We start from the raw sequence: 25,487 nt of genomic DNA, 5'->3' as shown, positions 1-25,487 counted from the left end.
AGGAGGGGTGGATGTCGTATACCTGGACTTCAGGAAGGCCTTCGATACGGTATCCCACCCCATACTGGTGAACAAATTAAGAGGCTGTGATGTGGATGACTGCACAGTCCGGTGGGTGGCGAATTGGCTAGAGGGTCGCACCCAAAGAGTCGTGGTAGATGGGTCGGTCTCGACCTGGAAGGGTGTGGGCAGTGGGGTCCCGCAGGGTTCGGTCCTTGGACCGATACTCTTTAATGTCTTCATCAGCGACTTGGACGTGGGAGTGAAATGTACTCTGTCCAAGTTTGCAGATGACACAAAGCTATGGGGAGAAGTGGACACGCCGGAGGGCAGGGAACAGCTGCAGGCAGACCTGGATAGGCTGGACAAGTGGGCAGAAAACAACAGGATGCAGTTCAACAAGGAGAAATGCAAAGTGCTGCACCTAGGGAGGAAAAATGTCCAGCACACCTACAGCCTAGGGAATGACCTGCTGGGTGGCACGGAGGTGGAAAGGGATCTTGGAGTCCTAGTGGACTCCAAGTGGAACGTGAGCCGGCAGTGTGACGAAGCCATCAGAAAAGCCAATGGCACTTTATCGTGCATCAGCAGATGCATGACAAATAGGTCCAGGGAGGTGATACTTCCCCTCTATAGGGCGTTGGTCAGACCGCAGTTGGAGTACTGCGTGCAATTCTGGGCGCCACACTTCAAGAAGGATGCGGATAACCTGGAGAGGGTACAGCGAAGGGCAACTCGTATGGTCAAGGGCCTGCAGACCAAGCCCTACGAGGAGAGACTAGAGAAACTGGACCTTTTCAGCCTCCGCAAGAGAAGGTTGAGAGGCGACCTTGTGGCTGCCTATAAGTTCATCACGGGGGCACAGAAGGGAATTGGTGAGGATTTATTCACCAAGGCGCCCCCGGGGGTTACAAGAAACAATGGCCACAAGCTAGCAGAGAGCAGATTTAGACTGGACATTAGGAAGAACTTCTTCACAGTTCGAGTGGCCAAGGTCTGGAACGGGCTCCCAAGGGAGGTGGTGCTCTCCCCTACCCTGGGGGTCTTCAAGAGGAGGTTAGATGAGTATCTAGCTGGGGTCATTTAGACCCAGCACTCTTTCCTGCTTATGCAGGGGGTCGGACTTGATGATCTATTGAGGTCCCTTCCGACCCTAACATCTATGAATCTATGAAAGACTGAAGTAAGACAACCCATGAGAAGACACACACACGCGCACACTGAATTAAAATGACCAATGAGAAGATAAAAAAAACATGACTGGAAAATTATGGGATCCAAGTGAGTGGTGATCATGGTACTGAGATGCAGCAGAGTTAAGCATCTGAAAAACACTGTCTGGATACTGGATTACTGTGAGTTCAGGAACAAACCATCCTGATGTGCAGGAAGACTAGCAAGTATGGCAGAAGACCACCTTGGCTTAGCAGGGAACTCTTTAGTAAACTAAATCACAAAAAGGAAGCTTATAAGTGGAAACTTGGACAAACAACTGGAAGGGAGTATAAGAGCATTGCTCAAGCACCCAGGGATGAAGTCAGGAAGGCCAAAGCGCAACTGGAGTTGCAGCTAGCAAGGGACATGAAGGGTAACAAGAAGGGTTTCTACAAGTATGTCGGTAACAAGAGGAGGATCAGGGAAAGTGTACATCCCTGACTGAATGGGGGAGGCAACCCAGTGACAGATGATGCAGAAGAGGCTAACGTGCACAATGCCTTTTTTGCCTGTCTTCACAGGCAAGGGCAGCTCCCAGACTACTGGGCAGCACAGTTGAGAGAGGAGGTGAGCAGCCAACTTTGGCAAAAGAACAGCTTAGGGACTATTTAGAAAAGCTGGACACACAGTTCATGGGGCCAGACACGATGCACCCAAGGGTGCTGAGCGAGTTGGCTGATGTGATTGCAAAGCTGCTGGCCATCATCTTTAAAAACTCATGGCAATCAGGAGAGGTCCCGGATAATTGGAAAAGGGCAAACACAGTACCCATATTTAAGAAAGGGAAAAAGGGAATCCATTTCTAAACACTTGGATAAGAAGAAGGTGATTAGGAACAGTCAGCATGGACTCACCAAGAGCAAGTCGAGCCTGACCAACCTGACTGCTGTCTACAATGAGATGACTGGCTCTGTGGATGTGGGGAGATCAGTGGATGTGGTATACCTGGACTTTAGAAAGGCTTTTGATACCGTCTCCCACAACATTCTTGCAAGCAAGCTAAAATCTGGATAGACTGTAAGCCGGATAGAAAACTGGCTGGTGCACTGGGTGCAAAGGTCTAGTTGGCAGCCGGTATCAAGTGGAGTGCCCCAGGAGTTGGTCCCAGGGCCAGTTTTTTTCAGTATCTTCATCAACAACCTGGAAGACAGCATAGAGTGCACCCTCAGTGAGTCTGCAGATGACATCAAGCTGGGGGGAGTAGCAGATGCGCTGAAGGATAGGGCTAGGAGGATTGGGCCAAAAGGAATCTCATGAGGTTCAACAAAGACAAGTGCAAAGTCCTGCACTTAAGATGGAACAATCCCATGCACTGGTACAGGCTGGGGGCTGACCAGCTGGGTAGCAGCTCCGCAGAAAAGGACCTGGATGTTACAACGGACAACAATCTGAATATGAGACAACAGTGTGCCCTTGTTGCCCAGAAGGCTAATGTTATACTGGACTGTATTGGTAGGCATGATGCCAGCAGGGCAAGGGAAATGATTATTCCCCTCTATTCCACACTGGTAAGGCTACATCTGCAGTACTGTGTCCAGTTTTGGGCCCCCCACTAAAGAAAGGATGTGGACAAATTAGGCAGAGTCCAGTGGAGGACAACAAAAATGGTGAAGGGGCTGGGGGACATGACTTACAAGGACAGGCTGAGATAACTGGGCTTACTTAGTTTGGAGGAGAAAAGCCTGAGAGGGGATTTAATGGCAGCCTTCAACTACCTGACAGGGGTTCTAAAGAGGATGGAGCTGGTCTGTTCTTAGTGGTGGCAGATGTGAGAACAAGGAGCAACAGTCTCAAGTTGCAGCAAGGTTAAATATTAGGTTTAGGTTAGCTACTAGGAAGAATTTTCTCACTAGGAAGGTAGTAAAATACTGGAACAGGTTACCCAGAGAGGTTGTGAACTCTCCATCCTTGGAGGTTTTTAAGACCTGACTAGACAAAGCCTTGGCTGTTGGGGATGGTTCAGCAGGGGGTTGGACTAGATGACCTCCTGAGGTCCCTTCAAACCCTCATTTTCTATGATTCTGTTTCTATGACAGAGAAGGGCAAATCTACAACAGAACAGAAAATAGAGAGGCTTGCTTAATTACTGTATGGAGAGGGATCCAAAAAAAAATATTCTAAAATCCTTCACTAAGATCATGAAGAATGAAGAGGGACAAATGAGGAAAAAAAATATTCCTAGAATTTAAAGAACCGAAGTACATCAAACAACTTTATAATTAGAAAAAATAATCTTTGTAAGTCAAATTCTCTTCAAGCTCAAAAGGTACTAACATTTCAGTAACTGCATGCATGCAAGTATCTTTCTCGCTCCAGGAACCCAGAAAAATACGTCAGATTCTTCAGTGTTCCCAGAACACAATGCTCTAGACAAAGTAATCCAGAACCAGGTTTCTAAATCAACACTCTGCTACTGGACTATGATGCTGACTTCACATGCAGTTTTAAAAACTGAGGCTATGGGCAGACATAACACATAAACCAGTTTAAGTGATCAGAAACTGGTTTAAACCTGTAAAAGAAGAGATATGCTGTGCACATAAACCTGTTTCAAAATGGCCCAGTTAACTGACTGAGCTCAAACCGGTTTATGCAATGTCTGTCCCAGATCTCTTCCTGGTTTAAGTTAAACCAGAGTCCCCCCAGCATTCTGCCTTGCTCTCTGGGCTCTCTGCTCTAGCAGAGCAGGGCTGGTCCTGCCGCTCCACTCTCCCCTCCCTACCACAGCAGCTGGGATCTGCCTGTCTGCTGGGAAGCAGCAGAGATGGAAGGGGCCGGGGCTGGCAGACCTCAACTGCAGTTCCCTGAAGCAGCAGGGAATTAACCCCCTCCCTGCCCCATTCACCTTAACAGGGTCATGCCCAGCCCAGCCCAGCCATGCGGCTGTCTTGGCCAGGGCTCAGCAGGGCCACTGCACAGAGCTGCCCTCCTCACCTTGTGGCAGCGGGGGTCAACAAAGAGGAGGAGGAAGGGGAAAAGTCCCCCTCCAGCACCAAACAGAGCCCCCCTCCTGGGGTGGCGAGGGGGGAGGAGCAGGGGGAACAGTCCCCCTCTGGGGCTGGGCAGCCTTGCACTGAGTCATCCCCCCCCCCCCCCCCCCCCGTGGCGGAAGGGGGCAGGAGGAGGGGGAAGAGCCCCACCCCCCAGCACTGAACAAAACACCCCACCCTGCAGGGAGGGGAAAGAGTCCCCTTCTAGGGCCAAGCAGCCCTGTACAGAGTCCCTCTCCCTACCCCTCGCCAGCGGGGGGGAAGGTGGTGGTGGAGAAGGAGGGGGAAGGGTTCCCTCTCCCCATCCATGGCTGTGGGGGGAGGGAGGAGGGGGAAAGTCGTCCTCTGCATCCGGGCAGCACTCTGTGCCTGGATTGTTCCTGTCAGTAAAGGAGCTGCTGGGGTGGGCAGAGCTCTCCCCTCCTCCTCCTCTGGCCCCCCCGCCTCCCCCAGGGATCTGACCATGCTCCCTCTTCCCCCACCCTCCAAACCCCACAGGCTAAGGTGGAGGTTTAAACCCCTCCTCAGTCTTACTCAGGCCTGCCAAGGCCTGGCCACACCACATCCCCCCCACTCCCCCCAGCTCAGCTTCTCTGTGAAAGGGAAGGAAGGCCTGCTCTAGCGCCCCCAGGCTTCTGGCCTGAACCAGTAAGGCATGTGCCTGTATTTCCAAAATGTAAAGATTGAACTGGTTTGCAAGTGACAGCCATTCCCTTTTCATGTTAGACTAACCTGCAAAGACTGAATCAATTCAGGCTTGGGCTTTTCGAATGTTTGTCCCTAGCCTGAATGCAAAAAGTCTTCTGTAATGAATGCAATATTCAAACACTAGATAACTTAATGGTCCAGTGTATTACAATAGAAAAGCCTTACTCGAGAATAAAAAGCAGAGTCAACAGTAGAACCAGAAACAGAAGGCTGTCTTCATCTACCCATATATCTTTCTTGTAACTATAGCACTATTATGACAACTCAAATGAGCTTTCTAAAACAATGTTGGAAGAAGAAATTACATTAATGTAGTTTTACTCACCAACTAGCATCTCAAAAAGAAAAACTCCTACAGACCACCAGTCGCATTCCCGCCCATAGTAGCCATCACCTCCTTGTGACTTCAGTACTTCGGGTGATATGTAGTCAGGTGTTCCAACAGCTGTATCACAATGCACCATGCCTGTCTAACAAAATGGTAATAATAATGACAAAAACTATCAAAATGCACTTAAAGATAAAATTAATAGATTCATTGTTTCAACAAAACAACATTTAGTACATGTATGTAATTTTGAGGAAAATAAATGATTCAAGATGATTAGCTCAGAAAATATTTACACCATCTCAAACTGTTTCTATTACAGAAGTGTTTTAGGATAGGAGGGTTGTTTGGTTGTAGCCACGTTGGTCTAAGGACATAGGCAGACAAGGTTCTTTGGGTAGATGTGATTTCTTTTATTAGATCAACTAAATAGTTGGAAAAATTGTTCTTTGCAAGCTTTTGGGCACATCTACCCAAAGAACCTTGTCTGCCTTAGGATAGAAGGAAAATTCATGACATTGCTCATTAATTCTTTTAAAAAGGAGGAACTTCTCAGATCCGTAAAAAGAAAAAGAAAAATGTGATTTAATTTAAGTTCCAATACATAGGAAGCCAAGCACATGCACTATGGGATTGAGCCAAAGCCTGCTGAAGTCAACAGCAGTCCTTCCAGAGATTCTGGTGGGTTAAGGCTATTAAGCTTTTCCTGACCACACAGGTTAAGTTATGAAGTCCAGTTGTGGATCAATAGCATGTTTTTATTTTTAAAAACTGCATTTAAAAATCAAATAAAATCCATATTAGAAGAACAGGAAGGCTATAAAAAGTACAGTGTTTGAGTTAAGCAAAGTTTTAAAATGCTTGCTCAATTAATACAGCAGCAGGCAGGGCCTGTTTCCAGCTGACAGACCAATAAAAACAGATTGCAATGTCAGGTTTGCTAGTGCCCTGATTCAAAGAAGTTACGTAAAGCTCAACATGTAAAGATGGAGAGAATGAAAGGAAATCAGAAGAGAGATTTTATTCTAGGGAAATGCATTTTTCTCATTCTCTCAATAGACAGGATATTGTGCTTCCAACAGCACAATATGGGAAAATGGGAAGCCTTATGCACATCTGCGAGTCACCTACAGACAGCCTATAGGAAACATGAATTCCTACCACTTGGGGTTATACTTTAGGCATCTTTATCTATTGATCCTATTCTACCTCCCACAGATGACAGCAACAAGGAAAATGACCCATATACTTTCTGCCCAACAACCTGGTTGCTAGGGCAATGACTTAGGAGTTCGGAAACTTAGGTTTGAAGTCTCACGCAGCTTCCAATGCTGTTAAAATAGTGACTGGATAATGTGCATAAACAACACTCAAAAGCAGAAGCAAAACTCAGGACTGACTCCTTTCCAAAGCAATGTCTTCCTCATTGTCTCAGAGTCAAACTCTCACTTGCTTCCTCTCACTCCTGCCTCAAGAATTGTATTCTTTCCCATCCAGTGCCCAGCTTCAAAGAGGGGAAGACCCACCTATCACATAGCCTGGTGCGTAGGGCACTTTTGTGAAAACAGAAGATGTGGGTTCAGTCTGATACAGGGCCTGTAACCTAGATATCTCAGTTCCTGAATGAGTGTCCTAATCACTATACAATATGTGGGCAGAAACTCCCTGTAATGGAGGAGCATAAGACTAAAACAAGCTTGTGTTACAGAAGCAGAGATGCTAACCATTTTCCAGGTATTCAGGCAGAGTGAAACAGGATCACAGTTAGTAACTGAAATAAGTGCTACGTAGACTTCTAAAAGGCAGTACAGAATCTGGGTCCAAGCATCTAGGCTGGTTTAGAGAACACTGCTTTGAATTCCTCAACAATTTCTCAAACAAGGAAGTTTCCTCTCAACTGTTCACCCCTTTGTGCTGCTATTTTTCTTTTTTGTTTTGTTTTGTACAGAAGCAGCTAAATGCTTATGTGTACAGCTGCAAAAAGAACTCAAAGTCAGAAAAGAAAAAAAACCCAGAAGTTAAGGTGGCATATTTTCTCTAGAGGTCATTTTTTTAACACCAATATAGTATTTACACAGCAGGGATTTCTCCATCTTGTATAGGAAATAGAGCAGGAACTGGAGACAATCCAGAACTCTTTCAATATCAGTGTGTCCATTTCTACAGTTTCCCATATAAAATATTTCCTCCATTTCATTTAGTCTGATATTCTAGGTTTATGAAACCTCATAACCTAAGCTGCTAAAAAATAATATTAATAAAACCCCTCAGTTTAAAAAAAAATATTGATTTCCAATCTTCCATAGTTTCATATACTGTTATTCCTCACAAGAACACTGCATATAAGTAAAACTAATAAAGTCTTATGTTTAGTTCAAGTTGATTAAAAAGGAAAAAATGGAGGGGTTTAGTATTCTTAGCTTTTGTGGTTCCCAAAGAAATCACTAATGACTTTCCAAAGTCTAGAGGACAGTATAATCTTATACCAGGAAGCACAACGACATTTTATTATTGCCTCTAGTTATGAGTTTTGTAGTGATCGCAGCAGTTTTATTACCATATTTACATGAATTTAAGATGACTCTGAATTTAAGATAACAACCCAATAATTTGACTGTATATATGGAAAATGTATACATTTGTCATCATTTTCCACGTATAAAATCTAATTATTGGAGGATCATTGTAATAGGGATTCAAGCAGGAGCCCTGTTACTTAGACAAGGTCGGGTCAGACTGACCCCTACCAGGTGGGAGAAATCACACACCCAAGACAAGAGTGGGTGATTAGCCTGCGAAAAAACGGCATAAAACTGGCAGCAGGAGACAGACTGAGTGCCTTCAGGCACAAGAAAAGGTGGGAGAGACAAGGAACCTGTCTGACAACCTGGAAAAAGATGTCGGGACTACGGGACCTGAGACGAAAGACATGAGGCAGGCTGCTTACCGTACTCCTCAGACTATCCTGGTGAGTGTGAGAAAAGCTGAGACACAGCATAGTGGCTTGGCGGGGGAATCCCAAGTAGTGATAAAAACCCTGGGACAAGGGATGGGCAAGGGGGACCCAGGCTGGACTAAACCCTGACCCCAGATCCACAGCTTTGCCATGTGTAGTGGTGCGGAGAGCCAGAGGATAACCTAGACTGCTCCCAGCACTCAATATAAGCTAGAGGTGTGGGGAACGCGCCTTGCTAATAAGACAATCAGTGCTTAAAATGTTCAGTTCAGCGCTACATTGTAACTGGAGAGGCATCTGGTGTTGCAAGATCTGCTCAGCAACTCAGACATGTCTCACTAATGAGGTAATTGGCGAGACTTCTGTTTCTGTGCTACTTTTCTTTGGGAAATAAAATTGCATAAAGTATGTACCATCTGGGTGGTTTTATTCGATCCTTAGCCATAAAAGACCACAGTACATGGATCAAACACTATTTCTATTTATTTTAATGAAAGGAAAATGAGGCTTGTTACAAGGCTGAATTCAAACTCAAATGACTAAACGAAATTAACTAATCACAGTGTGCTTGCCACCTGTCACTCAGGGCTCTAAAAGTCACCAGTCTAGTAGGAAAGCATCAGAGAAGGGAAGATGGAGTGCATTAAACCAGAGCTGTTGAACTCATCTGGCCCCATGCACCATGAGAATCTCTGAGCCTGCCTGGGGCCAGACCAGGACTGATCCACCGTGGAGCACCTGCAACGCTAGGTCCAGTCTGCATGCTGCATGTGCCCGGCCCCAGGACCAGCACGGGATACATGTAGCCCATGGTGTGCAGGCTAGATACAGCACTGCAAGCAGCATGGGGCGTTGATCCAGGGTGCTGCATGCAGCCCACACCCTGGATCCCCTTTGCTGCTGCTGCCATGCCAGATCCAGCCGGTGCACTATGGGCAGCATGTGTCCTGTGCTTGCCTCAGGGGCCACATGTAGGGTGTACCCCAGGGCCAGTACATGTTGCACACTGCATGCAAGGTTGGATCATCCGCATGTGCTGCACACAGCACAGGACCAGCACTAGGCACTGGCTCCAGATCTGGCAGGGCACTGCATGCTGTGTGTACACCATGCTGTCCCCTGTGCTGCCTACAGCATAGGTGGCTAGTCCAGCCCTATGCACCGCATGAAACACACACTAGCCCTGGGGCTCACTGTGCACATGGCCCCTGGGCCGGTATGGGATGCGCACAGCCCACAGTATGTGGGCTGGACTTGGCACTGCACATAGCATGGGGGCCTGAGGCATGGTCTGCATGCACCGCCCTGGAAAGACCCCCTTCTAACCTGCAAGCCATGGGCAGCGTGTGCCCTGTGCCAGGCCTGCAGGCTAGCACACAGGGCACAGGCTGGACCCGGCACTGCTTGTGGCACAGGGGGTCCAAACCCCTATACTTCCTGCAGCACATGTACTGCATGCAGTGCACAGGGCCAAGGCCAGGGCCAGCACCACCAACCTGCAAGCTGGATAATACAGCTCCGTGGACTGGATTCAGCCTATGGGCCATATGTTTGATATTATATAGTTTGTGCAGTGAAAGTAGCAATAGAACCTGAAGACATAAACCATTATGTAGCAGCTTAGTTAATATTCAGATAGACATAAATGTGCAGTAGGACTTTAACATCTATAAGGCCCAAATCATTTATTTAGATTTACCAATAAAAATATTGTTTACTCAAAAGCTGAGCAGCCTGGCTATACACTTACAGCATAACAACTCAGCTGCTTAAGTCACTGACAAGCCAATAAATTAACTCTTCCATTCAGCAGCCCAGAATCAACGTAAGGGTCAACAATTTGCCTACTAACAGAATAAAAATCAAGGTAGCATTAACAAAACAGAAGTTTGTTGATGCTCCAAGTAAATGCTATTAGTTTCTCAAAAACTTGATGATTTATCGTGAGCAGGAAAAAAACCTGTATTGCAGGCTACATTTACCCTTGTTATAAAAAGGCGATAACTCAAAATAGCACTATAGAAAAAATAGTGCAAAGAATAAATGAAAGATGACAAGGAAAGGAGGGAAAAAAGTATAAAATATTACTAGCTCAATACAGCCAAAGAGGATCCCTCAAGCCAAGATATCCTACTCCTAACACAGAAATGACAAAACAAAGAAAAAAGTTAGGGTCAAGAGCTTAACTACCTTTACAGTCATAGGTAGTGCATGGCAACTTCCTACACTTTTGTCAACTATAAAACCAAGTATATGGGGAATTATAGGTTTAATTATGAACTAATTTCACTGTCCTTATTAAGTGAAGGGAAAACTATAAACAAAGTACAAAATTAAAAGTAAAAATAATTTTTAAAAGCCTGCTTTAGTTATCTAAATCATTTTAACTATACAAGCTTTATTGCAACAACATCCCCTGAAAGAATGTGGCTCATCAGGCAGGACATTTTAACACATGGACAATTAAAATGCATTGTTCTGAACAAGAAGCAGCAGCAGTCCCATACCACATTTCACTGGGTTCTCTACCTTGCTCTAACTTTTCAGTGTTACTAAATGCCACTAGGGGGTGCTATAGGAGTAATGATATATAGCAAAGACCACATGAGTTTGCTGCCTTCTCAGTTACAATTTCATTTACAGAAAAATGTCAGTTCATAAATTACTCCAGGGTTACTAATGTTGAAATGAGGTGGTGTCTCATGAGCTGTTCAGACATGTGACTAAATAATGACCCTCAAAGATTCATAAATATATTCTCTCAGAAATAACAAAAAATAAGTTTCCTTCTTTGCCATCCCAGAGCAGTTTATTATGGATGCTGTTCTACTACATTAAGTCCCCTTCTGTTTAAAAATAAGATGGCAAGAAACACCCCAGCAGCTAAGTGAGTCAGTTAGCTGAGCTTTCATTCAGGTGTCATAAAACAAAATGTCAACGCTGTATATTTTCCTAATGGATAAAAAACACATAGCAGCAAACCTACTTCATCCATTTTCATACAAGTGCCAAAATCTGCCAGCTTCAGGTGCCCATGTTTATCCAAAAGCATGTTGTCAGGCTTCACATCTCTGTGGATCAAGCCCATGGAGTGGATTGCATCCAGAGCAAGAACAACTTCAGCTGTGTAGAATTTAGCCCATTTTTCAGGCACATCATAATTGCTCATAAGGTTTACAAGATCTCCACCTGGCATGTATTCCATTACCATGTACAGGTATTTGTCATCTTGAAAGGCACAAAACAGCTGAAACAAAATGGAGAGCAGATTATTTCAGAAAGGTATCTTAAGCAAGGGAAAGGGAGACATGGATGGATGGTATTTTGCATTTGTGTTTTAACAAACTCCAGATCTGAGATTTTTAAGGTTATGGTAAGGCAACATTTAGATTTTCGAGTTTTAGGCATTTCACATAGCATCTCAGTCTCAGAAAACTTAAAAGATTACTCATTCATTCCAATGACTAACCATCTAGCCCTGTTTCTCAGCCTAAATCCAGCATAAAAATACATTATAAATTAGTTTTCTTGAGATGCCAGCATAATTCAAAGTTCTTGAAATAGCTAAATGATGACTTGTATCTCAAACAGTTTTAAAGATTCATGTATATATTATTCAGATATTTAGAAGCTATGGCATAACTGCTATTTAAAATTCAACAGTATTTATTACATCTCACTTCACCAGTCTGACATGACAAAAATAGGTTAAGTGATATAACCCTGAAGTGAGGAAGCTGAAGAATCTAACTTAAATGTTTAATTTTAATACCATTTTGGATCTAGTTACATTTACTATTTTAGTTACTAGCAGCATTAAAGTAAAATTATTTCTTTACAAAAGTATTTCAAACTTTTTTTCTGAGTAATATACTCCAGGCATTTTCATTTTTAAGTAACCTCTGCTTTAAGGTCAAGGGCATTACCATCTGCTTCCTCAGCGACTGGCATGCAACAAGTCTCAGAAATGGCTGCTCAGCCCATTTCTCAGAGAACAGGTTTAAACATGATGATAGTCATATTTTAGGCTTGCTCAGTGACCTACTATTACATAGTTTCATAGTTGGTAGGGTCGGAAGGGAACCAAGCAGGTCATCAAGTCTGACCCCCTGCCATGGCAGGAAAGAATGCTGGGGTCAAATGACCCCGTCTAGGTGATTATCCAGGTAGCTGCTGGCAGCCACAGAGCCCAGACTGGGGGGCAGGGGCTTTGGGTGGGGGGCAAGGGGCACAAGCAGGGCATCCTGCCATGTACCCCTTGCCCTCATTTTGTTTTTCTGCCATGCCAGCACTTCGGCACCTTCAGAGGTAGGCATTATGGTGTTTTTCGGCACTCCGGCCAAAAAGCATTGCCTACCCCTGCTCTGAGCTATAGCAATCCGTGAGCGCGCCGCTTCAATCCTGCCTCTTAGGGGGAACCTTGAGGGCTACACCTTAGCGGGAACATAGCTGGTGAGCACCTCAAACCCACCAGTCCTCCCTCCCTCTGGTTTCTGCACCAAAACTGAGAACCTTTCACTTGCCCTGAACCGAGACTTTTCTGCTCAGTGGCTTCAGTTCTTCCCCTGAGGATGAGATTCCTCTTCATAATCTTAAAACTCAATCTCTCCTTTAAATCCTGAGCCTCAGCCCTGCCCTGAAAGCCTATGCCCTCTGAGACCTTGGCCTACACAGTACTTCTCAGCTGTTTGTTAATGGAAAGAACAGCCAAATCCCCTTTGCCCGAGGGTGAAGCTGGCAGTGCTCGTGGCAAAGCTTGCCCGAAGGGGCTGGGGAGCGGAGCAGTTCCTCAGATCCAGTGGATCCTGTGCCATGCCCAGCCCCAGCCCCCGTCCCTGCCTCGCCTTGGGGGCTGCTCCGGCTGGAGCTGCACTGTCCCTCCCCGCGGGGATGCCAGTGTGGCGAGGAGCGGAGCGGCCCCCGCTCAGCCGAGCAGTAAGTGTACCGCGGTCCAGGGGCAGAGCCCAAAGTTTCTGGGAAGCCACAGCCCTGCTCCTCTCTGGGAAGGTCCTTGGTGCCAGGGGCCGCTGTCCCCGAGCCACAGCCAACAGTGGAGCTCCTCTACGGCCCCGGCTGGAGCCCGGCTCCTCCAGCTGTGTGAACAACTTCCACGGTGCAGTTGCTGCGTGGCAACATTTTTTATTGTGTGCAGCTGTGCACTCGCACAGCTTAGAGGGAACCATGTATGCAATTATGTTAGTTGTGATAAACATGCTAAAACTAGCAATTCTCATGTTGTAGGAAAGAAACTGGTTATCAAAAGGGGATTGAAGAATTTCTCACTATAGAATTATTCTGATAAGTTAGGTGCATCATATGTATTTAATGTCTTCTTTGAAGGACTCTATCAACGTTTTCTGAGTTTGCTCATCAAACAGACTACTTAATTAGCAAGTCAGTTGCTCATATATCACATAAAGCAAACAGCTTTGTGCTCACATTTTAATATTTAAAATCAAAGCCACAAGATGAAGATTTTAAAATTGTAACTTTTTAATTCTTATATTAAAGTACAAAGAATTTTTCATGCGTTCATGTTTTTTGTCACTGAAGATTATAAAAAGTATTTATATAAACACAAGTTAAATCTACTCTTCCCTTACCTAATATATTCCGTAACACACTTAACATTTGTAATATTGTAATTGTTCCTACTGCCTTAACAGTGAATCTGGCAGAACTAGAAAAGATAGGTAAAAAAGGCATGTCCATTCCAACATATATCTGCAATCACTCTATAAGTTAGACCCCAAACTGAAACAATTTTTTAAAAATAAAACAAACAGTTACAAAACAAAATTATAAAAACGATCCTTACCTGAACAACCCATGGACTGTTGGCAAAGGCCATGATATCTCTTTCTTCCCAGAAAAAGGCTGAATCTGATCTTTTGATCATTTCAAATTTACTAAGAAGTTTCATTGCATAAACTTTCTGTGTCAATTTATGGCGAACCTATTGATTAAAACAAAAAGATGAGGGGGAGAATTAAAAATTCCAAAACAGACAACATCAAGGAAAGTAGCAAGTAAGCTTAGTTTGTTTTCCATTGATACGACTAACTCCCTTAAAATAATAGATCTGTACAGCCATGAGCTCATACAAAGTGAGAGAGTGCTAAAATGGAAGTGGGCAAAGTAACAGGAGTTACTGTTACGGAGATGCCTGGAGATATCTGGAAGGATAAGGGGGAGAGAGAGTTGTGGGGGGTCTCTACCATGCAATAAGCAAACTGTATATTGTGTATGCTCCACTTCCGAGGGACTCATTTGATCCAGAGGCTCCCTCTTGCAAAATACCTTCCAAGTAACAAAAGAAGAATCAGTGCATAAATATGATTATTCCAAGAGAAACACAGTACATTCCTCTTTCCAAGGAATGAGAATGTCTCTGTGTCCATTATTACAGATACAAACATTTCAGGATATGCAGATCATGTAAATTTCCCAAACTTTAAAAGCTCTTACCCCAACCACCATAAAAACCAATACCAATTACATCTCTTTCACCCCCCCCCCCCCAAATAATGTTAACATTCTAATCTTAATTTGCATGCAATGATTAAAGGAACAATGAAAGTTTTCTTTCCGTGTCTTGACAAAACTTTGGAATACTTCTCTCCCTGCTAAATCAAATGGCCATATTACAGCTAAACAGCAGATAAATACATTCTTCTAGGTAAAGAGTTACAAAGTTTCTCTCTTTGTGGAGGAGAATGGCGATCACATGCATGCATACCAGATTTTTCCATCTCTGAGCAAAGGCAACAGCCAATAAAGAGGTTTCTTTTGGGGAGCAGGAGGAGCGGTTATAATCAATAGTTCAAGGGCATCTGAACACAGCATTTTCAAGGCTAGGTTGAGACTCCAGGGATTTGACTGGCAGTCATCATTGGATACCTTGACCCTATCCACTTAAACTCTTCTATTCAACTCCAAAGCAGGTGGAAGTAAGAAGTTAACGGGTTGAGGAAGCTACTTAAGAGCTCTTTCATTAACAAGCTTCATTGAGCTTCAAGGCTATCATATCCAGAGGATTTTCTTTTGGTGAACAGTCTATAGATAGCTTCTGTGGTGCAGACAGATCAGACTTTAGAGCAGTGATTCTCAACCACAGTGTCTTGGAGTGCCTCGAGTTCCTTTCAGTGGTGCTGAGGTGTGCCACGCAATGCTAGCACTGTTCGGTGTGCGACCATAATTTACAGGATAAACCCTGAGGTTTCAAATAGGAATCTATAACATTAAAAACATTCTTCCCTGTTGATTGTGGTCTTTCCAAGTATTTTGCAACAGAAAAATTGCACTATTATTTTTATATAGTCACATGAGTGAAAACTGAGAGCTAGCATTTTGTGAGGAGAACCTCAAATCTAAAAAGGTTGAGAACCACTGCCTTAGAGTATGCACTGGTGGTGTTGGTCTTGAGGAAATAAGAGTATTCACCACCTATCCAATCTACCCTTTTCACCAGCCAGTCCACACAACTGAACTGCAAGACTGAGGTGGAAGAGGTCCCTTTTGAATGAAGCCCTTTTTCCTAAAAAAAGGGCAAAGCAGAGAAGGTCTGAACTGGACCCTCACCAAGCCATTCTAGAGACAATGGCCCCTAGGACCTTCATGATCAAAGGGAAGGTGATGGTATAAACCAGTGATTCTCAACCAGGGTGCCATGGGACCCTGGGTAACTTGAGATCATTTCAAGGGTGCCATGGGGTACCACACAAGGTTAGTAGTGCTAAGTGTAAAAACATGATTCACAAAATAAACACAGAGGTTTCAAATAGGAACCCATGGTGATAAAAAATATTCAGCCCTATTGTGGTCTTTCTGAGCTCTCTACAACAGAAGAATTGTTGAATTATTTTTCTGTAGTCAAAAAACAAGTGAAAACTAAGAGCTGGCATTTTCCAAGGGCTGCCTCACACCTAAAAAAGTTGAGAAACACTGATATAAGCTATATCCCCTTCCACAGAACAAAAAAGTCCTTGAGACCATGTTTACAGACCTAAATGGGTAGTTTCTGACAGTACCTGAATAAATGAGGATAAAATTTAAAACTGTTCATTTTTCAGAATAGTAAGAATTTGAGAAGACTTTGATATGTTAGATGAACAGGAACTTGAGGACATGCATCATTTAAGCTGGTTAAGGTAAACGGTAGTCTCCCTGATCTGGGTCAAATATTTTATTAATTAGGAATCATATCTAGGATTGAGCAGTTTCTTGATATGTAAGAAGTACCTGGAGAAAAAAAAAAAAGGAGGGAAGGGGGGAGAGATGGGGGATGGGACATGACATAACAAAATCTTGTATTCTCCCAGTCTAGGGAACATTGGTGCTCTCTCTAATTTCTGTCTGGAAGTAAGAGATAAAGGAAAGATGGAAAGAGGAATTCTACAAAATAAAACCCACTCAGAACCACTATCAAGAACCGCCTCTGATACTTGGGTTCTAAATAATGTATCGAGTCAACAAGAAAATTCTGATCCCCTTTTCAAAAGTCCAGCTGAGGGGGAATAAGTTTCTTTCAGCCTTTTTTTTTTGCCCTGCAAAGACTTCCGTTTTGGACTTATGAAAAGTTCTACTGTAATCTGCATTACTTGGGCTCATGTCACTGGACATATCATATCTGCACATTTTCCACAGAACAACCACTCCTTCTCTGACCTCATAATCCTTGTGCTCAAACAGAATTTTACTAAACACCTCCAAAAGATGGGACTGGGAGCAGAAGTTCACAACTATACTGTACAGTAAAAAAATCTGGTCTGAATATAGACAGTGGCTTCATCATTTCCTGACAAAAACTGCCAGTGATCGTCATGCACTTCACAGGTAATAACTAACCCCATCTTGAATGGCTTGGTTCTGCCATAAACTAGATTGCCTCCTCTGCTATACTATTTGGGTACATTCATACTTCTTCATTCCTAGTTTACAGCCCTCCTCTATCCCTCTAAGCAGACTGCTTGCTTTGCACGGTCTTTTCTCTGATAGTTAGATCAACCTGTCTCTGCTTCTTCTTCAGACCTGACGAAGGACACTTGATACCAGAAAGCTTGTCCAATAGCTCTCCAACAACACAGTTAGTCCAAATAAAAGATATCACAAAAAAGCCTTGCCTCCCTGGAAATTTCTTTGTAGGAATGTGAGGCTGATGAAGAGAGACTGATGTTGAGAATTTATATTTGTTCATTTAGAAAGCTGGAGTGGAGAGATTTCTTTTGCAAGACCTCTCCTAGTACAGAACATCAAAACAAGATGAAGCTCTTCAAAAGAAGGGAGACGAGATGGAGTTTAGCCAAAATACCCCCCGCCCCTCCCCAAAAGGCTCATTGTTCTAAGTCGGAGAATCCCAGGAAGCTGGCTTCTAGTCAGAATGACTGTTATGTTGACTTGCTGAAATCATTTACTATAATAAGAGAGATTTCTGAATACTGCATGTTCCACAGTCCCCAAGAGTGATGGTTTCAACTGATTACTGGAACAGAGAGAATGCTGGCTTGTATGAAAAAGGCAGTAGGAAGACTGAACACATACCAACTATCTAAACCAGTGGCAGCCAAATGCACACTGTACCGACAAGCAAAGCTTTTCAAAAGTGCCCAGATCTAGAACAGACTAAAAGTAAAATGTATCCACAATGAAATATTGTCACTGCAAATTTACAATATCAATGGCAACGCTGGAACCTAGAAAAAAAAAAATCACTGAAACGTCATTGTCAGATATGCATTTAGAACACACACATGTGCTCTGCTGAAACGAAAAAACCAAGAGGTGAAAGTTATCTGGGGACCTGTGGAACAAAAGCATGGCAGAAAACCAACTGTTTGGGGGTTTTAGATGAGGTTTACAATTACTATGCATTTTTACTCTAATTTGTGTAACTCCATAGTTTAATATTTATTAAAGAAAAGTTTCAATACTACCAAATTCTTTGGGAATAATACTTTGGAGCAAACAGTTCAAAGCTTAAAAATAAATTATGAAAAAGATACTGCCTTTCATCTTTTAAAATGTGATGGTTTTTACGGTCAACAGGGTCATGTTGCTTTTCTAGCACCAGAAACAGTAACAATAAACTGGTTCAATGTTTCAACCTTCTCAATAGTTGTCATTATTTTATATATCATTATTCTGTCACTGTCAACTGTCTGTTGATGGAGAAGGAGATAGTCTATTCAGGAAGGACAGTTGGGGGAAAGGAAGAAAGAGGCATTCCTTTGTAAAGAAGGGATGTATGTACCAGCGCTCAGATTCAAAATTCAGTGGGAAGTAGCTCTGTTTGAGAGTCTCTGGGTAAAGATAAAAGGGGAGAAGGAAAACTAACAAAATCAGCCCAAGTACAGGACTTGGTGCATGGCATCTTTATAACTAGCCAGATACTGACAGGAAAGGATACAACAGGACTAACACTTTGCACAATTGATCTGGAGCGTGCCAGGGTCATTTTTTTTATTTTGGAGAAAACTAGAAGAGAGGCCCTTCTAGACTTGATGCAGGCCAACAGTAAGGGACTGGTTCAGAGTATGAAAACAGAAGACAACTTGGATGACAGTAATTCTTAAATGATAAATTTTATCATTCTTAGAAAGGTTTTATGATTCCAAAAGCAGCAAGCCTAAGGGAGAAAGGAGTTCAGAGGAGTTTGCAGTTTCTTAAAGAAACAACATCAAGGGTAAAAACACAAAACTATCCCAGTATGAACAAAAGACGGAGGCTAGGTACAGACATTCAAAACCCCCCGAGGCAGGACTAATGTAAGTTATACGGTTTTCTGTAAGTGGTGTAGTTTAGATGGGTAGCAAACAGAACACGTATTCACCTGGGGGGGAGGGGGGGTGCTGCAAGGGGCTGGGAAATCTTAAACTGGGTTCCCCTAAACTTCTGCTCTCTTATAGGTATAGACTGGTTTCGTGTGCCCAACGTCTGTTCTGTTCTATTACAGCTACAGACTGGTTTCCGATCACTTACACCAGTAAAAGCGTAATGTCTGTACCTGGCCAAAAAGTGTAATAAAGACACCAATCTGGATAAATCATGAGCTATTCAAAAATCAGAAAAATCTCAAGAAGGAAATACACAAAAAGCGAAAATTAGGTCTAATTACCAAGCCTGAGTATAAAAAAAAAACAAAAAACAAGAACATGCAGAGACAAAAATAAAAAAGATTATAGTACAAAATAAAGTTCAACTGGCACAGAACATAAAAAGTAACAAAAATATTTTTGTAAATCAAACAGTAGTAAGATGAAGTCCAAGTAAAAAGTCCACTACTCAACAGGGACAAAAAATTAATGAGAAATTATACTGAAACGGCCAAACATTTTAATGTTTTTTGGGTTTTTTTTGCTTAATCTTTACTATGAAAACTTAACTTTAACCAAATAGATAATTAACACCAATGATAAGGTAAAAACTCAGGCTAGACTACAGGATAAACATGTTAGAGACTATTTAGACAAGTTAGAAGTCTTCAAATCAGACAAGCCCTATGAACTTCATCCTCCTGATACAGGATGAAGCAAATCTCAGAATCTCTGAGAAACTGTGGAAAACAGGTGCAGTTCCAGGAGACTTGAAAACGGTTAATATAATGCTTCTTTTTTCAAATGAGATATGAGAAAAAAGGATGACCAGGGAATTATACACCGGCCAGCCTAACTTCAATTCCTGAAAAGATACTGGAACCAATAATCTAACAGTCTATCTGTAAGTACGTAAAAGGTTACGTGAACAATAAATGCCACAATGAATTTTTCTAAAACAAGTCGTGTCAAACCAACCTACCATTCTTTTATGACAGGGCTGCAGGCCTTGTCGATAGGGGAGATATAGAAACAAATTCAAACAATATAGTCTAGAGAAAGGTACTATAAGGCAGGTACACAACCGAGAGAAATGTTTTCAAAAGTATGGCCAGATGTATCAAACGGAATTCCACAGGAGTCTGCCTTAGTCCCAATACTATTCAAGATTTAAATTAACTACCTGGATAATGGAATCAAGACAATGTCAAACTAGAAAGGGTTGCACACCCTTTGGAAAACAGGATTAGAGTTCAGAATGATCTGGACAAATTGAAAAAATGGTCTGAAATAACCAGGACAAGTGCAAAGAAGTACAGTGATGTAGAAATAAGTACTGCACAAATACAGTAAGGGAAACTGGGAACAACTGTGAAAAAAAAGGATCTGTGGGTTATAGTGGTCACAAATGGATCGTGATTCAACACGTCATACTGCTGCAAAACGGTCAACGCTACACTGGGATATACAAACAGGAGTACTGCATGCAAGATGTGAAGTAATTCTTCCACTCTACTCGGCACTCACTAGGACACAGTTGGAATATCATGCCCAGTTACGGGCACTGAACCTGAAGAAAGATGTTAACAAAATGGAGACTCCAGACAAAAGAAACAAAAATGATCAGAGGGCTAGAAAGCATAAACCAAGAGGAAAAATTGAGAGAAGGCTCACGTTTTGTGGAGAGAAGAGAAAAACGCCAAGTAATATATTTGAAGGCATGAAAACAGTTGTCAACTATGGAAGAAACTATTGCAAAAAGGAAGGTTACTATCTGTTCTCCATGGGCCAGATTAAAAACAACCAAAGTGATACATGCTATGCAATGTCCTGCCTAAAAATTTAGGAACATGTGCCCACAGGCAAAATGAAACAAAAGCACAGCTGATATTCCTGGGGTCTGGAAACCTTGAAATGGAGACACCATGGAGCAAATCCTCACCAATCGTTTCGGCCAGGATTCACAGCAGCTACCACACTATGCAGAGCAGGGTGCAGACTTGCCGAGAGGAAGTGCAGAAAAGATGGAGCTATCTGGGGCCTAGTTTCCCATCTGGACTTGGAAGATATCTATGCAGTTTCTTGCACCCTTGACTCGGGCATTGCCAACAAGTTGGGTTTGGAACTCAATGCATTCCCCCTGCATAGTGGTGATTGTTTTGTTGAACTGGCCATAAAAATTATACACCCTGATTAATACTTTTGTGATCCAAATGCCTACCAATAACAGCAAAGGAGAGCCCCAGTCCTGAGCACTCTCCTTTCAACTACTGTGCTGTCCCAAATTACTGTATTTTTCCTTCCAGAATCTTGTATCCTTTCCTACTTTTCATTTTCTTACACTTGTCTCTTGGATTACCTACCCATTTGGGGGGGGGGAGCATGCCGCAGGGGGGGAGAATGGCAAAGACTACACTTGGGAGTTCTCTTTCACAGTTCTGTTACTTCAGCTTCCTCTGCCCCATCACTAACAACAAATAATAAATCCTGATAGCAAAGAATCATCTTTAAATACTTGTATTTTATGGTCAAAATAAAGTCAAGATAAAAGGCTCACTTGAGCCTAGATGTCCTATCAAACTGGCATGGTTAAGGCATGCTGGTTTCTGTAGCCATCAGAACCAGGGTTAGCAAACATGTGGTAAACATGAATCCTGGCCACCTTTGATTCTCAATCGTAAATGATTTCTGTATTTTCTCACCTATAACCTGGATCTTTTTCACCAAAATCAGCTACTGAAACTTAGAGTGTGCATTATATACAAGGAAATCAGAGCCCAACAAGACTAGAAATTCTGTAGCAGGGAAACAGCAGCAGCATTAATTGCCTTGACTCTGGGAGCCATAACAATTAATGTCACTACCACTCCCCTGCTGCCAAATTTCCAGACTCCAGAGGGACGCTCTCAAATGGATAACATTGTCCTGCACATTGGACAAAGCTCAGTGCAAAATGGAAAGGCAGGACACATGCCCACCTTCCCTCCTCCCCAGCCGCATGGCCGGAGCAGAACTGAGTGGAGCAGGTGCATATGTGGGCTGCACGCAGCAGGCTCCCTGCCCTGCTGCCTTTATCCTGGGCATCCCACACCGGCCACACACCCCATGCCTGTCCAGCAGCAGCAGGAGGCACAACTCCATATCACTGCCGCTGGCAGGCAGAGGGTGCCTTGCCAGGGCAGCGCAGCCAGTGCGGCCCCCAGGGGAGGGCAGCAGGGCAGGGAGCCCCAAGCCCACAGCCAGCATCTGCCCCTGTCCTATACACAAATCTGGGGACACATATCCCCCCCCACTCCTCTTAGGGAGTGCATGCAGAGGCGGGGAGCCACCCCTTCTCCTCCCCCCCCATCCCCTGGACAAGCTGCCCATAGCTCTGTCCCGCTTCCTGCCCAGGGCTGCATGTACTGCCCTAGCTAGGCAGTGCCATGAGCCCCAGCCCCTGCCCCACTCCCTTGCTCACTGTGGGGGCCTCAATCCTCCCTTCTCTTTCTGTGCCCCCTCCCCCCAATACAGACTTACCTGCAGGGAGCTGCTCTCCATGCTGCCTGGCTGCTTTGATGACCACATGCACGTGTGCAAGCGTACACGTGCATGTGGCATCCCTTGCATCCCACTCCTGGCAGCCCCAAACAGCCCCTTGCAGGCTGGAATACTGCCAGCCTGCAAGGGGAAATCCGCCACTTCCTAAACCTGGACCCCTGTAGGATACTGTGAATCCGGGACAAATGCTGTCCTGGGACCAGGACTTGAGGTTCCTATTTTGGGACTGTCCCACCCAATTAGGGATGGATCTTTACCCTAGGTCCCTGCTAGACACACAGGGCTGGCAGTAGGCTCAGGAGCAGGCTCAAATAGCTGCTACTACTCTGTTCCTTGAAAGATGTTTTTAATTCACCCTGCCTCTTAAAAATTAGGCTATGTATATGTATACACACACACACACACACACACACACACACACAGAGGAGGGGGAAGGAGGCATGCTGTATGAATTACAAACAGTATTTATAGTTGGATGTGCTGGGGAGAAAGCCTTCAGTAAGTCTGGATCAAGGACAAAACTTGCACTCTCTCTCAAGATGCCTTAAGCTCTCTGCCAACACATGCCTAGAATGGACTACTGTATGCTATTCCCTACTAACTCTGCTGAGCCAAAACCAGGAGAGAGCAAACACATAAGACTTGAACCCTCACACTGCCATACAAAAAAAAAATTCTAAGCGCAGCTTACATGAATCACATTCAAAACTTGCAAGACTTACGAGTCATGCAAATGGCATCAGGGTTAGCATTCTTCTCTTTCTTATTTATCTTTCAAGCTACTATTTCATTTTGGAAAGCACTTAAGACATTTTGCAAGCGAGATACTATACAAAAAGTTTCCATCTTTTTTTTTTAGTAATTTTGGCTACATACATTTTGGTAAATAACTTAGATTTACTGTCTTAATTAAATACTATCAGACTAAGTAAAAAAATAGGGAATGCAAACTTCTAATTTCATTCATTCAGTATGAACATGTTTATTGGTCAAGGTGTGTTAAATCTTGTAAGACAACGCTTTTTTTTTTTTTTAGTTAAGTTACCCAGCTTAGGTGCAAATCATTATTGCAGGGAAAAGTCAGTAATAAAAACAACAAACGTTGTCATAAGCCTCATAGGCAATGCTGTTTTTCTTCAACATGCTACTTATTGAAATATTCTGTTCATTTTCTTGGCTTTGTTAGTATAATTTCACCAACCTTGACAAGGGAACTGCTAGCAATTTTAAAAATGGATTGTAAGGTTGTCTTATTTCACTGTAACTTCTGTAAGCATTCCTAATACTTTACTGAACAGGGTTATTATTTGGAAACTGTTCTCAGCAAAAGGCAAAAATATTCATATGTATTCTGCAAAAGCTGTAGCGTATGAGCAATGTTTCTGGAATTTGCCAATAGGTGGCCCCAAAAATACTTAGAAATACTAAATTAACATTAAAAAAAGTACACAAAATAATCCGTAATGCACATATTCATAGCTGGGACAAAGCAAATTCTGACAAGTAAGGCTTACAGAATAAAACTCGGTAAATTATTAGACCAGGTTTAATATAGGTATCTTCAGTGGCAGCAGCTGTGCTCATTCAAATTCAGGTGTATATTATCAAATGCACTTGTGGCAGAAGCTTTAACTTATTGTTGCTGCTGTGGATAAATAGATTCAGATAATCTAATACTACAACTCGCCTTTAGTAGAATATTTCATGTCATCCCTGGCAAAATGGGTTCTCTCAGCCTGTTATATCTGTTTGAAGGGGGGGCAGGGGAGGCTGTAGCATATTAAACATTCACTCATTCATCATGTTTAAAAACAGAAGGGAGAAAAAGAACTATATACTGGCTTAAAATAAAAAAACTGAAAATGACTATAACGATTCCTTTTGCCATCATCACTCAAGTGGCTCCACTTGTTCAAAGCAGGGTACTTTCAGCATCAGTTGCTTCTGCCAATCCTTTACAATTACAAATTTCCTGATAAATCTTTGCAAAAATGTCCCAAGCTACTAGTTCTGAGCACTCACAGGATTCAATATTTTAGCATTCACATGAATGTCACTGTCAAAAACCAAGAGACACTGGAATTGCACAATAATTTTCACAAAGAAAGCAGCTTGTTGATCCAAAAAAGAATCTTGCATTGATTTACTTCTGGTCTAATTTCAATATTCCTAAAGATTCATGATCATAAAACCCAGAAAAGCTTTCTAAAGAGTATTTGTTTTTCCAGTTGTTAGTACACTTTATGCTAGTCCTTTTAACATATTCCTTATGCATTGAAAAGTGCACTAAAATGCAGATTAAGGCGTTGGATTCCTCCTGAAGTCAATAGCTTTTGCCTTTTAGAATGAAAGAGAATGATAAATCATTGATAAACCCTGGGGCATACGGGAAAGAACCCTCAAACATAAGCTTCTTTTTAAACATCTTCATACTGTGACATTTATGTGCGTACCAGCAAGCTTGGTAAAATATTCCAGCTACTGGTTCAGCTCTCAAATGCAATCTATGCAAAAAATCCCCAACAAACTACCCAGTTTAGCCAGGGCTCACAATCTGGTGAATTTTAACTTCTGGAACATCTTGAAATTTAAGGAGGATCTCCCAGGGCACCTCCAGATGAGCTCGCACATGCCTCTTGCCCTGCCTCAAACCCCTTTGAGGCGGGGCAAGAGGCACGTGCGGGAATGAAAAAATGTTCCCTGTGCTGCAAATTTGCAGCACCAAGAGAAAAGTAGACCCCTTGATATCCAGGGGTCTAAAATAAATGGAACAAAAAAGAACAGGGCAGGGCACGGTGGAGGCTGGGTCCTCCAGGGAGGCACTCTGGCTGTCAGAGAGTCTCCATGGTTGGCCCCTCACCCTGGTGCTGAAACACACACAGCCAACCAGGCTGCATGTTCAGCACCAGGGCTCCAGTGATGGTAAGTAAGGGGTCGGG

The 25,487-nt window shown here is 43.2% G+C and overlaps 1 protein-coding gene across 1 annotated transcript in view; it reads right to left on the bottom strand.

Moving 5' to 3' along the window:
* ROCK2 (Rho associated coiled-coil containing protein kinase 2) overlaps positions 1-25,487 on the bottom strand; it is a 165,975-nt gene that overhangs the window by 50,769 nt on the left and 89,719 nt on the right. The window contains exons 4-6 of the mRNA XM_059729599.1: positions 14,016-14,153; positions 11,184-11,444; positions 5,239-5,383 (exon numbers count right to left, since the gene is read on the bottom strand). Coding sequence (XP_059585582.1) covers positions 5,239-5,383; positions 11,184-11,444; positions 14,016-14,153 — 544 coding nt within the window. The remainder of the gene's footprint in view (positions 1-5,238; positions 5,384-11,183; positions 11,445-14,015; positions 14,154-25,487) is intronic.

The sequence above is a fragment of the Alligator mississippiensis genome, chromosome 1 (assembly GCF_030867095.1).
Source record: "Alligator mississippiensis isolate rAllMis1 chromosome 1, rAllMis1, whole genome shotgun sequence".
Taxonomy (NCBI): Eukaryota; Metazoa; Chordata; order Crocodylia; family Alligatoridae; genus Alligator; species Alligator mississippiensis.
The sequence above is the reverse complement of the archived record's forward strand: the minus strand, read 5'-3'. Positions and strand labels throughout refer to the sequence as shown.